The sequence below is a fragment of the Ammospiza caudacuta genome, chromosome 4 (assembly GCF_027887145.1).
Source record: "Ammospiza caudacuta isolate bAmmCau1 chromosome 4, bAmmCau1.pri, whole genome shotgun sequence".
Classification (NCBI taxonomy): Eukaryota; Metazoa; Chordata; class Aves; order Passeriformes; family Passerellidae; genus Ammospiza; species Ammospiza caudacuta.
The window spans coordinates 57,297,796-57,312,351 of NC_080596.1; the positions used below are offsets into that span (position 1 = coordinate 57,297,796).

At 37.5% G+C, this 14,556-nt stretch overlaps 1 protein-coding gene across 1 annotated transcript in view; it reads right to left on the minus strand.

Annotated features, from left to right (window-relative positions):
• Positions 1-3,712: 3,712 nt before the first annotated feature.
• Positions 3,713-14,556, minus strand: part of MSANTD1 (Myb/SANT DNA binding domain containing 1) — a 42,876-nt gene continuing 32,032 nt past the window's right edge. The window contains exons 5-6 of the mRNA XM_058804201.1: positions 13,196-13,480; positions 3,713-4,613 (exon numbers count right to left, since the gene is read on the minus strand). Of these exons, the coding sequence (XP_058660184.1) occupies positions 4,373-4,613; positions 13,196-13,480 (526 nt within the window). The 3' untranslated portion in view covers positions 3,713-4,372. The remainder of the gene's footprint in view (positions 4,614-13,195; positions 13,481-14,556) is intronic.

Here is a 14,556-nt window from a genome sequence, read left to right on the forward strand (position 1 = left end):
ATGAAGAATTTTCAGCCAGAAGAAATATGCATAGGAAGAAAATTTCACACCCAAAATGGCAAAGTATTTCAAATGTTTCTGTTAAAACATTAAAAAAGATCAACACAAAAGTTTAATGATGTAGTCTCAAGCTTGCAGACACAGGAAGCATGCTACCATAAAATCAGGGGAAATAGATTAGCAATCTAGAGACCAGATGGTTAGTATTTACTTGCTGACATAACACCACCAAATGTTCTTAAATTTCTTTTTTAAATTTGCCTTTCACATTACATTATCAGCATAGGAACTGATCTTGCAAACATATACATAAAGATTTCAATATATTTATTCATTTGGGAAGTCCCATTGACTTTAGAACAGGAGACTGTTCACAGAACCAGGCTGTCAACTTGGGGTAAGTCTACAGAGTTGTAAACTATTTGCCTACACCGATTTGGGCAGGCTGTCTGTGAAAAAATTAAAATAAAATCTTGTATACATCTTATTGTTCTGGTCTTTTTCTTTGTAAGAGAGAGCAGTTTATGGAGAATATGATAAAAGATATTCCCCATCCATAAACTCCTGGTCTGGTGGATAACTGTTAAACTTGTCAGGGCCTGAAATAAACTGAAGTCTTAAAATGCTTCTCCAGTTTGAAGTCAAGGAGTAAAAATATGTTTTTAAAAATTTACAAACATTTTTACCCAGCAAATTTTTAATACCAGTGTGAGAAAATGTTGCTTAATTATTACAGGATCCTCCTACAAATTACTTAACCTCTCTCCTCTGTGAAAAATATCCTTGATTCCAAGTGTTTGCTCAGTGCCTTATTTTTCTCTGATGGGAAAAACTGTCACTCCTTGCTCTACACTGTTTGTGACTTATTTAAGTTACCTCTAGGGGCTCTCTATTCAAAACATACAGAATTTCTCTAGTATTAGCTTTTCATACTCAAAGTTTTCTCCTTTAGCTTTATGTTTTTTCCTTCATTTTCACTTTCTAAAGTGTTGTGTTCCCTCATCTCTGTCATTACAGTTTTTTTTTGGAGGCATTTACCTTGCCCTTTTGTCCAACATACTTTTCCCATCTTTCATCAAAATCTGCTTCTCAGTTGCTTGCATGTTTCTCAATGTCTCATTTTCTCATCTGCCTCCTCAGGTTCCTTTTCCTTTATGGTCACATCACTTACAAAGTCACCTGCCTCCAGGCAGTGTATTTCCTCCCCTATTTAATTTTTTCCATTTGCTCCATCTTTGTGTGTACATCTAATACAAGCACTTCATTTGGTGAAAGTGATATCAAACCGAGTTGGCCCTGTTACTCCCCTGAAAATAAGAAATTTGTTTTCCTATGCTACAGTTTCTTTGTTGATCACACCTCTAGAAGCCATGAGGCAGTTCCTTTAATGTTGTAGTTAAAATTATAAACTTGGGTAACTGCTCATGTGCTCCCCTTGAATACCTATTATACTCAGCTCCCTACTCTTACAGACACAGAAGCAGTGTCTGTCTCTGTTTTGCAAAACCAGGAATTCTACCAAGAATTTTAATCCTAGGCAGGTCTTTCAAGTTATCATTTGTCTGAATATCACAAACATTCAAATATCTGTACCTGCAGCTAACTGTCCCATACAGATGAGAAAGCTGTGACTACCTTAAACAAAAAAAAAAAAAAAGAAATCCCCGCAAAAAACACTCAACCTGTTTTTTCAAGTAAACCTCCAGACTCTACAGACACAAAAGGAATAGCAGCAAAAGGAAACTATGGGTAGGGGGGGAACTTTCAATTTGTCAAAAAGCATTAGAAAAGTTCTGTCATACATAAAACTTCTCATATTTGTCTAAAGCTTTGTTGTGTTCACTCTCTAGGCAAAAACAGGGCTGGAACACAGGTAATCTGCATAGATGGGATAAAAGCCTTTTGTTAAAGAGATGATGATTTAAACCTTGAACTTCTAAATATAACTACTAGAAGTGATGTTTTATATAGAAAAAAAAATCTCAGAACCACCAGAAAACACAATTTTCTTTAAAGCAGTTATGTAAGAGTGTTTGGAGTCTCATCTGGAATGCTGTGTGTCATTCTGGGCACTCACCTTTAAAATGGATGAACTCAAAAGAGCAAAATTAGCAGAACAGTCATCAAAATCCTACCTTATAAATGAGGATTATAAATCAGAAGAAGGGTTGCATGGGGCATGACCTCTAGCTCTCAAGAGTAAATGGTATATAAAGCAATAAAATTAGTGTTGATACAAGAAAAAATTGGTATAAATTAATCAGGAATAATCCTAGAAGCATCCTAGAATCTTACAATAATAGCAATCTTCATTTACCTGTTTGTAATGCAGGTCTTCATATAATTTTGGAGACAAAACACCTAAGTCATTTTAAGAAACAGGTTCACAGATTTACAAAAGGGGTTATATGACATGGTTTCTCGTGGTAGCAAGCAAGGAATCAAATTTTCTCCATGCTTGTGTTCCTACAGATCTGGAGCTGTAATAACAGGAAGGAGGGGGCTACCTACTCTGCAGTACAAGGTTCAGCTGTGCTGCCATTGTTACTGCTCATTAATTGGATTTAATTGCTATATGATTTAAGTAGATAGTTAGAGTAAATACTATTAATTCCTGTGGAGTCAGGGGAGAATTTCTTTATCTCTTGCTGTAAACAAGTTAAAGTGTCAGGAGGCACTGAACATGTAGCTTACCTGAATGCATGACAGATCTACATTTGAAATGTGTAAAACGATCTTTGCAGAATCAGAAAAGAAACTTGGCACTTTTCCAATCATGCAATCGCTGTAGTAAAGGTGGGGTGAGGGACAGTTACTTTGTTTATATTTCAGCAGCCACCATTTTCTCCAAGTTCAGTCTTCTACTACATTTGCCTTATCCTGTTATCGTTAATTAAAATCAGTAGGAATGGGCCACATTTAGATATTTAATAACTTTTAATCTTCATACCTGGAGGTCTTTCTAAGAAATATTTCTACATATTATTAATTTGCTTGGTGAGTATAACCTTCATCCTGTTCAGCAAGCATAATTAGAGATTAATTTGTTGTGTCAGGGATTTAAAATTTTTTAGCTCACCTTTAGGCAACAACACATTAAATTGTATAGTAGAATGCAAACACTTTCAAAGACAAAGTTTTAAGAGGGGACATTATTCAATAGTGAAAATGGACAATGGCCTGAGTTCCTTGTACTAATTCTTTAGTTTCTATATTGGAATCCAACCTTTGCCAACACAGTAAAACAGGCAGAAATATGGGGGTTTTTTAAGAACATAAAAGGAAAGGCATATAGGAAATTCTGCCGGCCAATTTTCGAATTTAAGTGAAAGATTATTTAAATGTCACGTTTCGTGGAGGAGCCATCCCGAGCTGGTGCTGCATCTCAGCTCCCTGGGTACCATCCTCCGTGCCTGCGGCTCCCTCGTGTGGTGCATCCCTGTCGATCTGGGCACCAGCCCCGCGGATCTTCACCCTGCCAGCAGTGACTGTGAACCTCTCACTGTGCTCATCATTCCCAGTCTCTTTGCTGTCCCAAAGCACCCTATCTGCCCAGCAATAAGCAGTAAGTTTCTTCTTTTTCTTTATTTCATTTGATAGACATTATATATATGTATATACACACAGTACAATACTTTTCTTTTGTGATAGAGAATAAATGAAAGTTTTCATTGCTGGTTGTTCGTTAAGTCAACAGATTCCAGTTAATAATGAAAAAAATTCAAATGTTTAATATCAAAAGCAACTTCAAGTATCTTCTATACATTTTAGTATTCAGTATATAGGAAGGTGGTTTGGGGTGCTTGTTTTTATATCAAAAATTGTATTTGAATAGACTATTTTTACCCTCATACTTTAGAGTACTATTCATATCAGGCATGGAGTTTAAAATTATGTATGTCATGGTCCCAACTAGCTCTTCACAAGAACCATAGGTCACATACAATCAGGCATACGTTTCAAAACAGGGTTTAATCATCAGCAAAGTCAAGGTGCAATAACCATGTTTAGAAATGCACTGTTTCATTCTCCTAAAACAGATTAAGCTGCAGTCCTTGATGTGAAGCAATATACAACACCACTGTTTGCAAAACAATACCTGACTTAGGCATAAATAGTACTTCAGTTCCCCGAGCTATTTATCCCTTAACCTTTCTGTATAAAAATAATTCAGCTTAGGCATATATTGCACTAATTTTATCATACTGGATAGCTCTCACCCTGCATTATGTTTTCTTTGCTGAACTAGGATTACACTAGGGTTTTAATTTCCATGGAAAACCTGGGAATAGGGCAACAGACACACATATGGTGTGCAATAAATGGTAATCTATAATAGCAATAGTTATCTCAGAGGCATTCACAAAGGAAACTACACATTAGACTTGGAGATCATTTTCTCCAGTAGATTCATCATTCTCTCCTGTAACTGTAAGCTTTGAACTTGAATGATGTTCTGCTGATCCAGGATCCTGCGCACTTCTCTACAGGTTTCTTCCATAGCTCTACTCAACTTCTTTTGTTCTTCCAACATGGCTTCCATTAATTTTAGCTTCTTCTTTTGGAAACTGCAGTTTTGCATTTTTCTTTTCTTAACTGGTCTTTCTTCAGCTCTGAAATGTGAATATTTGTTAGAAATTAGAGTCATATTTATAAAAAGAAAGAACCCAAAATTTGATAGCATATTCTTGGCCAAGCTACAACCTAGTCATATTTTTAAACCCCTGTGTTCTCCAATAAATTCCCTCTCGAGTTTGTGCCAAAACATAAGTATTTAATGCATTATTGAATAGCGTTGCAGATTGTTAAAAAAAAAAAGAATAAAGAAAAGGTTTTACATCTCTTTGTTTTTAATAAGAAATTTCTCTGGAGAATACCAGGCTTTTTTTTTTTTTAATCTTGACATGACTTGCACATTGAATTTATACACTGTACTGGGAGAGACATTTGGCTTATGTGGCCATTGAAACTTCCAATTTTAAAGCCAGAGAAAGTGCTGCATGGTTACATGTGGTGGTATCTTACAGCTTGTTTTTTACAGCACTGCATCAGTAAGGCTGGTCCCACTCCAGAATATGAGCCTCAGAATTTGCCCTTGTGCCAAGACACAGCAGTGGTGCTGACCCTCTTTTTTTTATATTCCACCACAAAACATTGTAAACATGAAAAGACAGAAGAATACCTGGGGGTTCTGGTTGAGAGTGGCTGACCATGAGCCAGGTGTGCCCAGGTGGCCAAGAAGGCCAATGTCACCTGGCCTGGATCAGCAGTGCTGTGGCCAGAGGTCCTGGGCAGCGACTATCACCCTGTACTCAGCACTGGTAAGGCCACACCTCCAGTCCTGTGCTCATTTTTAGGCCCTTCGTGACAAGAAAAACATTGAGGGGCTGGAGCGTGTCCAGCGAAGGGCAATGGACATCCTCATATGAAATATGCAGAGCTGCCATGTGGAATTTGGGGAACATTTTAAGAATTTCCTCTATGCTTTACCATGCTGGGTTTCTGTTTTGGAAGAGAGACAAACAGGGCAATAAAGACAGTGCTCTCAAGGTGTAAAGGTCATATGGCTGCTCTAACTTGGGGTGACAGAGCCACACAGTCAAAACCAGCCCATGTGGCACACAAGTGAGAGCGCACACACAGATCTGGGTCTCTTAACCTGCAGCCTAAGAAGGAACCATGCTAAACTGTGAGAAAGGAAGAAAGGCATATGTCTAAGTGCGCTACACATGTGAGAAACCTCCAGTTAGAGCTGGATAACTCCTTTCCTAACTTTAAGTGAGAGACCATGTCTTCATTTACACTTTTTGTAACTCCAGATTGGAGTCCCCAACATCAAAGATATCTGATGATGTGTCTTGAAGTCCCTTGACACAAACAGCAATCTCAGTCATGTTCTGCCAAATGCAGTATCCTTTCTAGGTGAAAAGCAATAATGAGATAGTACAGTTGTGACTAGAATGCCATGTCAACATGCTGCAGATTTTAAGACATCCCTGAATAAGGATAACTTGAACTCTTGAGAAATGTGCTTTTATTAATGTGAAGTAGGGTAGTGGGGGTGAGGTCACTCAGCTGTGACAGATTTGTATCATAATTTAACTCATGTTCTTATCCTACTTGACAGGCTTTGTGCAGCAGCCACTGTGACATTCAGATCTGTCAGCAGGAGAGATAAACAATCCTTAGCACCTGAAAGGCTTAATGCAAATATAAGAAAAAGACACAAGCCCCTTGACATTTAAGAGTGCAGTGACCCAAAAAGGGTGAGATACTATCTACTTTGGAAGGTATACAATAATCTCAGCTTTGCAGGTTCTATATAGCATATTTGATTTAGGGCATCAAATAAATGTGAATAAAATAAATACATGCTGCTCTGCTCAAACTGTGGGTCTGCTCAAACTGTGAGTCAAGCTTGCTGCAGGTCACTGAAATTATCAGTCTCACAATCCTCTGAGAATGGGTCTTGGATAACACTAAATTCTGTTTATCTCCTTTAACTCTAAGGGCCAGAATTACTTCAAATGTGGTTCTCAGAGAGGTCAAGCAAGTGGAAAAGATCCACAGCAGATCTGTTGTCTAAGGACAGCACTGAATCTGTTATTCCAAGTTTCCCATCACTGCAGTAACATTCACAAAGAATGCTTGCTTTCTGATAGGCAGAGCAAGAAACTTTCTGAAATGATGATATTATTTTAGCCAAAGTCATCTTTTGAATTTAAACTTGTCTTCACATAGGATTCAAAAGTTGGAAGCTTGATGAATCTCTGTTCTCTTCACCATACAGTGCTAGAAAATAGCTGTGGTAAAACCTCTTGTCTTGAAACCAGTATGAGCTCACTCCACAAGAGGGCTTGTGTGTTGCCAACATAAGCACTGGTGAGACTGGTCCTTAATAAGGAATGAGAGAGAAAATCTGAGGCTTGTCAATGGTGCTGAGATGCACTGAACATTGTGTGTCTTTCTTGGTAACAGTAGCCACCATTTGGATTTCAATTTACACTGAGACAACAACAACAACAACAAAACCATTATAAACCAAGATGGAATTATTTAGATTGAAAGATCTAAAATAAGCCTTATTTTTAAGAGAAAAGAATCTTTGACATGTTTTCCTAGAGTCTGTAAAGGATTTTATCTGGTTTTCAGTTAAATCCATCAAAGAACTGTAAGACATGAAACCATACATCCAAGACAGCCTTGCACAGCTCCAGAGAGAAAGGATCAGCAAATTTTTACTGTGTCAGCAGTATCTGCAATCTACTAATAACTAAAAAATACTCACTGAAGAGTGCTGGCTCAGAACTGTGTTTCAGCACAGAGAAGTGCTCCCAAAAGCAATGGCCCAAGGATTCTTCAAGGTCTCCCAAGTACTCCCTACATTTGTTTACAGTAACAAACACAGCTTTATAATTAGCCTTCATTGAAAAGAAGTACTTATTTCAGAAATTTTCAGAAAGCCCAAGCTTTGGTGATGGTCCCAATCTCCTTTTCTCTCCACTGACTGATACTGAAAGGGTCACTCACAAGTTCACAGTAAGGAATGGGCACATAAAATCCTCTCCTCTACAGAACTGCTGCTGAAAGGGAGCTCTTGAGAAGGGCCCTACAAAAGAAGGCTCTAAAGAATCTAATTTACAAGCAAAGAGCACTTGCAACATGAAACAATGTAAAATGTCCAGTGATGCCCATCCAGTGATGAGTTATTTGAATACTGAAGTGTTTCCTCAGATTCTCAGCCATCTTTCTTGAGAAGTTCTAGGTGTCCTGGGCAGCATGTCAGAGATCCCTCTCTGTCAGTAATGTTTTATAACAAATTCAAGAGAGCAGCAGGAATATGAGTTCAGCACCAAGTAACCCAAGCAGCACCAGTATCCTCAAAGAGTTCCAGCTAGGAACATGTCTCCTTTGCCAGTGCATGGGCACAAGAATAAGGATCTACTGATGATGGCATCAATCAGTTCCTGATGCCCGTTCTCCATGGTGTGCTCCTGTGCAGCCAACACCTCTGTGACAACATGGGTGCAGCAGATCCTGACAGCACCCACAAGCTGCTGAAGGAGCACCTCCCTCTTTGCCAAGCCTAGTCTCTGAAGGTAGATTTTGAGGGAAATCTCAGGAAAGAAGGGTCTAGGCAAGTAAGGATCTCAAATACAATCTGCTGGTACTCTTCTGATGGGCTTCCAGTGCCTATGGCAGAGTATACAAGAGATTGGCATTGGTATTCCTCTGACCACATGAACCAAGTGTGGAAGGGCTCTGGCACTGGGACCATATTCCATCAGAACCTATTTCCCTGCTATGCTCTAAAACAGGCAGGCAGGGTTCCAAGGAAGCAAACCAAGGGAAAGAAATTGTTCCATCTCACCTAGGAGACTGAGCAGAAATGATTGTGTGTAATGGACATGAGGGGGAACAAAGCAAAACCTCCAGATACAATCAGGCAATGTATTAGGCAAGTCTCAAATGCATTTGCTGTCTGCCTACCTAATACCAATTTAATTCATTGTTCAATTAAAATTTCCTTGATTGATTGCTTACACTTATCCAATACAGCTTGTTTCAGGGACATGTGTGAATAATTAATGAAGCAGGAGTTGAATACAAAGAGTTCTCTGTTTATCAAAATGTATTATCTTCACAAAACCCTAGCAACAATTCCTCATTTCTGACTACTTCATGGCACACAGGTCTGCAGTACCATCAGTTCTTGGAATTTATGGCTTTTAGCACCTAAAAGCTGTTTCTCACTGGTTTGGGGTTTTTTAGCTTCATATAAATCTGAGCAGACCTCCATAATCCATGTCTTTAGTAAAAGAATTAACAATGGTCTGGATATAATCAATATTAATATTAGAGATTATATAAAGATATTCAGAACATAAGGACTGAGGATGAGGCAACCTGGATCTTCTGGTAAACTAGGCTCATTCAATCATTCAAATGCATTCAGGGATTAATGAGACTCATCCTAGAAGTAAAGCACAGAAAAGAACCACAAATGGCTTGGAGCCTGGGCAAAGCACCTTGCTAGAATAACAAGTCTGCATAATGAGTTGATGCACTGCATAATGCACATAGCCTAAAGCTCAAACTTCTTTGTAGATGATGCCCATTCAGATTTAAATTTATTATGCCATAGCATAATTTTAGAAATAGTAAAGTCTTTGCCAAATATGTTGTTTCCCAAATTAGCATCATCACCAAGTTTTAATGCACTCTTTAAATCCATGTCTTGGCTAGTTAATGTTACCAATTCTTACTTTTTCCTCCTGTGTAAACTTTCTGGAGCAAATTAATTCATCTACATTTAAAAATTAAAAAATACCAGACAGTACAATCATGGCACACAACCACCTTGCCAGAAAGAAAAAAATACTGAAAGGTTCTCCAATATACTGAAAAGAAAGGTAAGCAGAAATAATATCTGAAAGTTTCATTCACTAAATTCACATTAGAAACAAGGGACTGGTTTAAACAAGGGTTTGCTTATCACTAGAAAGAAGGGAAGAGTGAATTCTCCATCTTCTGAATTTATCAGGTCTAGACCAGACATTTAGTATTTCCCAGAGTGAAACAAATCATAGAAACAAAGAAGTGGAGGACAGCAGAGACAGGGGGCTCCTGAGTGCAGAAGTGCCCTGCTGAGGGAAGAACCCTCTCCATAACATTTCTGGGCTCCACATAAAAAATAATCACATTCAAGTGGTATCTAACAAGAAGTCAGACTAAATACCACAGTGGTTTTCTTATGGTCCTTTAATCTATGAAAGTAACTCTTTCACCCCCGTTTTCAGTACTATAGAAATGGCAGAACACATGAAGTCTGAAGTACTTTCACACCTGTATAAATATGTTCTGTCATTATTTTACTATGAAAACAAAGACCATAAATTAATCCACAGGGTGAAAAAACACTGTTTTCAATTAGATAAAAAGTCATTTATTGTGGTGTCAGGAATTTGGATTTTAAAAGCTTAAGCTGCAGTACGAGACTCCACCACGTTGCATTATATTTTATGACCACAATAGAATAATTCCATTATTGTCAGATGTTTGGTACTGAATAACAGTGTCAGAGAAGTGTTAGAACAATACTAAGCAATTACAGGCACCCCTTTAAAGGGATTCCAAATGTTTCCCTCATCTACACACTTGAAACAAAAATTCAAGTTAATTTCATCTCACATTAATTGTATTATCACTAACCAGCAAAATTTGGGTTTTGTAAGGTCTTGAACTCAAAGTTTTTCAAACAGAATGCAAAGAAAACGAGTTTCAACTATTTTTATCTTGACAATATATATATATACTGATTGAAGTACAAAAGTTGACATTTTTTGCTATCATGAAAGCTAAACATTCAATTGAATTTTTTTTAAGCTATAATTTATATAGCCAAGTAGACTCCTGCTATGTTCAAAGATACTGTGAAAAACACAAGCTGACACTCTAAAGCTGTGTTGGAGAGTTTAAAGGAATAACAGAAAAGTTTTCAGAAGTTTAAAAGTTATTTAGAGAGAACTACTGTTTGAAAGTTTTTTTCCCTATCAATTGTTGCCATAACATTAGGATTTTTATTACTGAAGAAAAAACCCTGTAATGTCAGTTGTAAAATATACAGCTGCAAAACACATCTGTATTTTCATATAGACATGAGTGTGTGTTTCTCAAAACAGGGAAATTCAGGACCTGAAACATTCTTTTGATTTCAATTCCCAGAATTGTCTTTTGTTCTTTTTTAGAATCTGTTGGATCAATTGCCTGCTGTTCAGAGGCAAAGGCATTGATAAAATAGCCAAGACAGACCCAAATTTTTTATGCTATTCTTTTCTCTCTCATTGGCTGTTTCAAAGTGTTTTTCAAATACAGGATGAGACACTAATTGCTTAAGCTATAAATTGCTTCCTCAGTTCATAATTTTCCATTAGTAAAATAATTAACTTCCTTGTCTAACATGGCAGCTCTAAGTGGTTTTAACCCATGTGGTATCACTAGCAAGGAATGTATTTTCTTCTGGCCAAGAAAGGGTTCCCTACTCTGCTCTCATTCATCTGCCTAAATTAAACAGGTCAAAGCTGGACAAGCTTTTCAAACCCCCTAGGTCTATTGGAATAACACTTTTTCTCCTTCCAGACATGATCCCCATTATCACAAGTGGTTTCTAATGTTTAATCCAATCACGATGCTCACCTGGAATATTACACTGATCTCTCATGTGGCACCTACTGCTCAACTTCTCCTTTTCTTTTAAAACAGGGGAACTATTTTAACTTGTGACCATGTAACTCTTGCTGTTCAGTGATATGCACAATATTCTATTGCCCAAAATTCTTTCATAGTGGAGACTGTGAGACCATGGCTGAATTTCTAAAAGTTATGGGGGTCCTGCCATCCTGAGAGCTGCCCTGACCTTCCCTGCAGCTTCCAGATCCTCCTGAGCCATCCAGTACAGCCACTCCTAGAAGGCAGCAGCAGTATTGCAGGGGCTGAGTGGCATTGCCCCCCAGACTTGCAGCCAGCTGAAAGCCAGCCTGTGCCATTAGGGGCTAGATTTAAATGAGATTCAGTTTCTAAATTCAGCCAAGTTAAAGTATTTGTTACTAGAACAGGTTAGGGTATTTCCTTGGATAAAGTTACAAATAAATTAACAAACCAGTGAACCTGAAGCTGACTAAAATGCATCATAGCCTAAATTTTCCAGAGCTTATAATTTAGTGACTGATTTTAGTGACTTCCATTTTAGCTGTAAATGAAAGCATCTACATGACAGAGTCTACCTGCAAACTGTTGGCACAACAGAATTTGGTTTGGGGTTGATTAACTTGATCTCTGTCAGGAATGTCTATGTTCTGTAGTGAAGCCTGGTGTAGCAACCTCTGTCCTCTCTTATGGTACAAAATCTGTGTTGGCCTGGAGTTGTCCCTAAGCTGAAAAACTTAACATCCAATATTTTTAAAAAGCCTGGTGTTATCAAGTCGTCGAGTGAATAAACTCCACAATGTTTGTGGAAATGTGACCTTCTAATTAAATATTAAATAATGTTATTGTAAATCCAATTGGGAATAAAGTTATTGCATCTGAAATGTGATTGTGGAGTTTGCAAATCCTAAAGTTTGTGTATCAGGAATATCAACTACTTAAAATGAACTAGGATAAAAAAATTGTTGCCTGTGAACAAAAAGGTTGCTATAGTTCAAAAGTTATACACCCTGGTAAATAGTCATTGCCAAAAAAAAAAAGTTTTTAAAATTAATCAGTTATTCAAGAACTATATGCTTGAATGATTGAATGAATTTAACTTAGTTTATTCATCCAAGAGTGGGTCTGGAAACAATAATTCCAACTTGCTCAGTTGGTTCTTCTTCCAGCTCAACATCTTTACAGTTGCATGACTGACAGGTAATTTTACTGTTACAGTTAAAGCCTCACACACTCATGATAAGGATCTCTAGGATCAACTTTTTTCCTGCCAGAAAACTGTAATCAGCTCTTATTTCACACCACTCTGGGTGAAAAATGAGACCAGTAAAGTCTGAAATGTATATCAAGAGTACAGCCCTGCCTTTTGTTAAAATGTTGCCTTCCAGGAAACTCCAATCATATCCAAAAAAAAAAAAAAAAAAAGGAATCACATGTTTGCATCTCAAACTAGCATTTACATTGAAAAAAATTACATTCTCAATTGTATTTAAAATGATGCAATGTGCTTTCAAACTGCATGAGCAGCTTTTCAGCATCCACAGAAGTATTTATTTTGCATCTTTTCACCATTTTAATAATAACTGAAGCCAGGGAAATTTCATAGTCATATCAAAAGCAGAACTAGAGCAAGCCAAAAATCATCTAAGCAGTATGTTATATCTCTGATTGCACCGCAGGACTCTCTTGAACATGCCTGTACTCCTTTTATGAACACTCTCCCTGATGTGAGCCGTGACATGCATGCTGAGTTTTGGCAATAATATACAACTTTTTGCCCAGTTCTCCTACTCCCTCCCAGTCTTTCATAAAGGAATAAAGAAAATGCCCTAATTCAGCAAAGTGACTGAGACTGGGGAACAGATCTCATTTGTGATTTACAGGAAAAATACAAGAGCTGTTAGAGAAAAATGTGTGAGGGTGTTCCCTTTACACAGCAAATTCGATTCATTCTGCAAAATCCTAAAAAAGAGGGGAAAATAGATGCTACCTCAGCTTGTAAGAAAGCAAGCTTGATGAGCTCTCTGAATGTTCATCTTCAAAGCATTCTTCCCTTCCTTCATATGTAAACTGGTTATATGGCAAGTAGAGGGGTGTAGACTTGGCTGATGGAGACTGCGAGGCCTCTGTCTGAGATGTAGAAGGACCTGGCTGCTGATTTTCATGCATTTTCACATCGCTGTGGTCTGTCACTTTGGATAAGATCCTATCAATGGTTTTGTAGTAAGGCCAGTCAGGTGCCACAGTTTCACTGTCAGTCATGCATTTTAATTTCCTGTAAGAAAAGGCACACAACATTAAAGCTTGTTTTCCTACAAAAAGTACTTTTCATACAGATCTATCTCAAAACATTTGTTCTGGTCACATTTAGGAGTCAAACTGAATGCTTTTAATGAGAATAAAATTAGACACTTTTCTTCTTTAACTTCCAGTGAAGCCTTTCAGGTTCTTTTCCTAGGTTTGACCTGTTATAAAAAGTTGCATGTAACCCCCAAATGAAATTCAATACAGTACAACTTCTAATGGAAACAGGATTGTGTTGGTGGTAGGATAATTTTCTTCCCCTTAAAGTATACCCAACTAACCAATTTGACAGCAGTCCCTGACAACTGGACTAAGCAACACACCACAGCCTTTACAGAACTGAGGGCAGCCCTGTGCTTTCATGCTTTGAAGAATGAATATTTATTTTCTATAATGAATACAAGTGGCTATATAATGCATATCCTTTTTCTAATATGGCTTAAAAGCCCTGAAAGGCCTTGGTAAATATCCTTGTAACAACCATGAGATACAGACATCTGTTCATTAGTTACAGAATAAAGATCAGGGTAGGGAAAAGTACAGAGTTTCATTAATTTACAAAAAAAAAACCCAACAAAAAAAAAAAAAAAAAAAAAAAAAAAAAAAAACACACAAACAGAAAAACACCCCTAGAACAGTTAATAATGCATTAGAAACAGCATGCACAAAAACATTACATTACAGTGGACTATCAACCATATCCCTTTCACGTGTATCTTAGGAGATTTATTATTCAGTCCTGAGACAAGTTCACTGCTATCCCAGTAGTTACCCAGTGTTGTTTTATTTTCTTTTACTGAGAAATATGAAACTGAGGTATATAGATGTAGTATAGTTCTCAAAGAAATTCCACAGCCCAACTAGAGTCCCAAACTTTCTTTTCATTTGCCTCTCCCAGTTCGGATCTTGTTACTCTAAATCAAAATGCAGGAAGGGAACACAACAGGAAAGGCAAGACCAATGACAAATGCCCCATTTTCATAAACCAGATTTCATTCCAATTAACAAAAAGCTCAACCAAATCTGATTCTCACAGCTAGAGGTTTG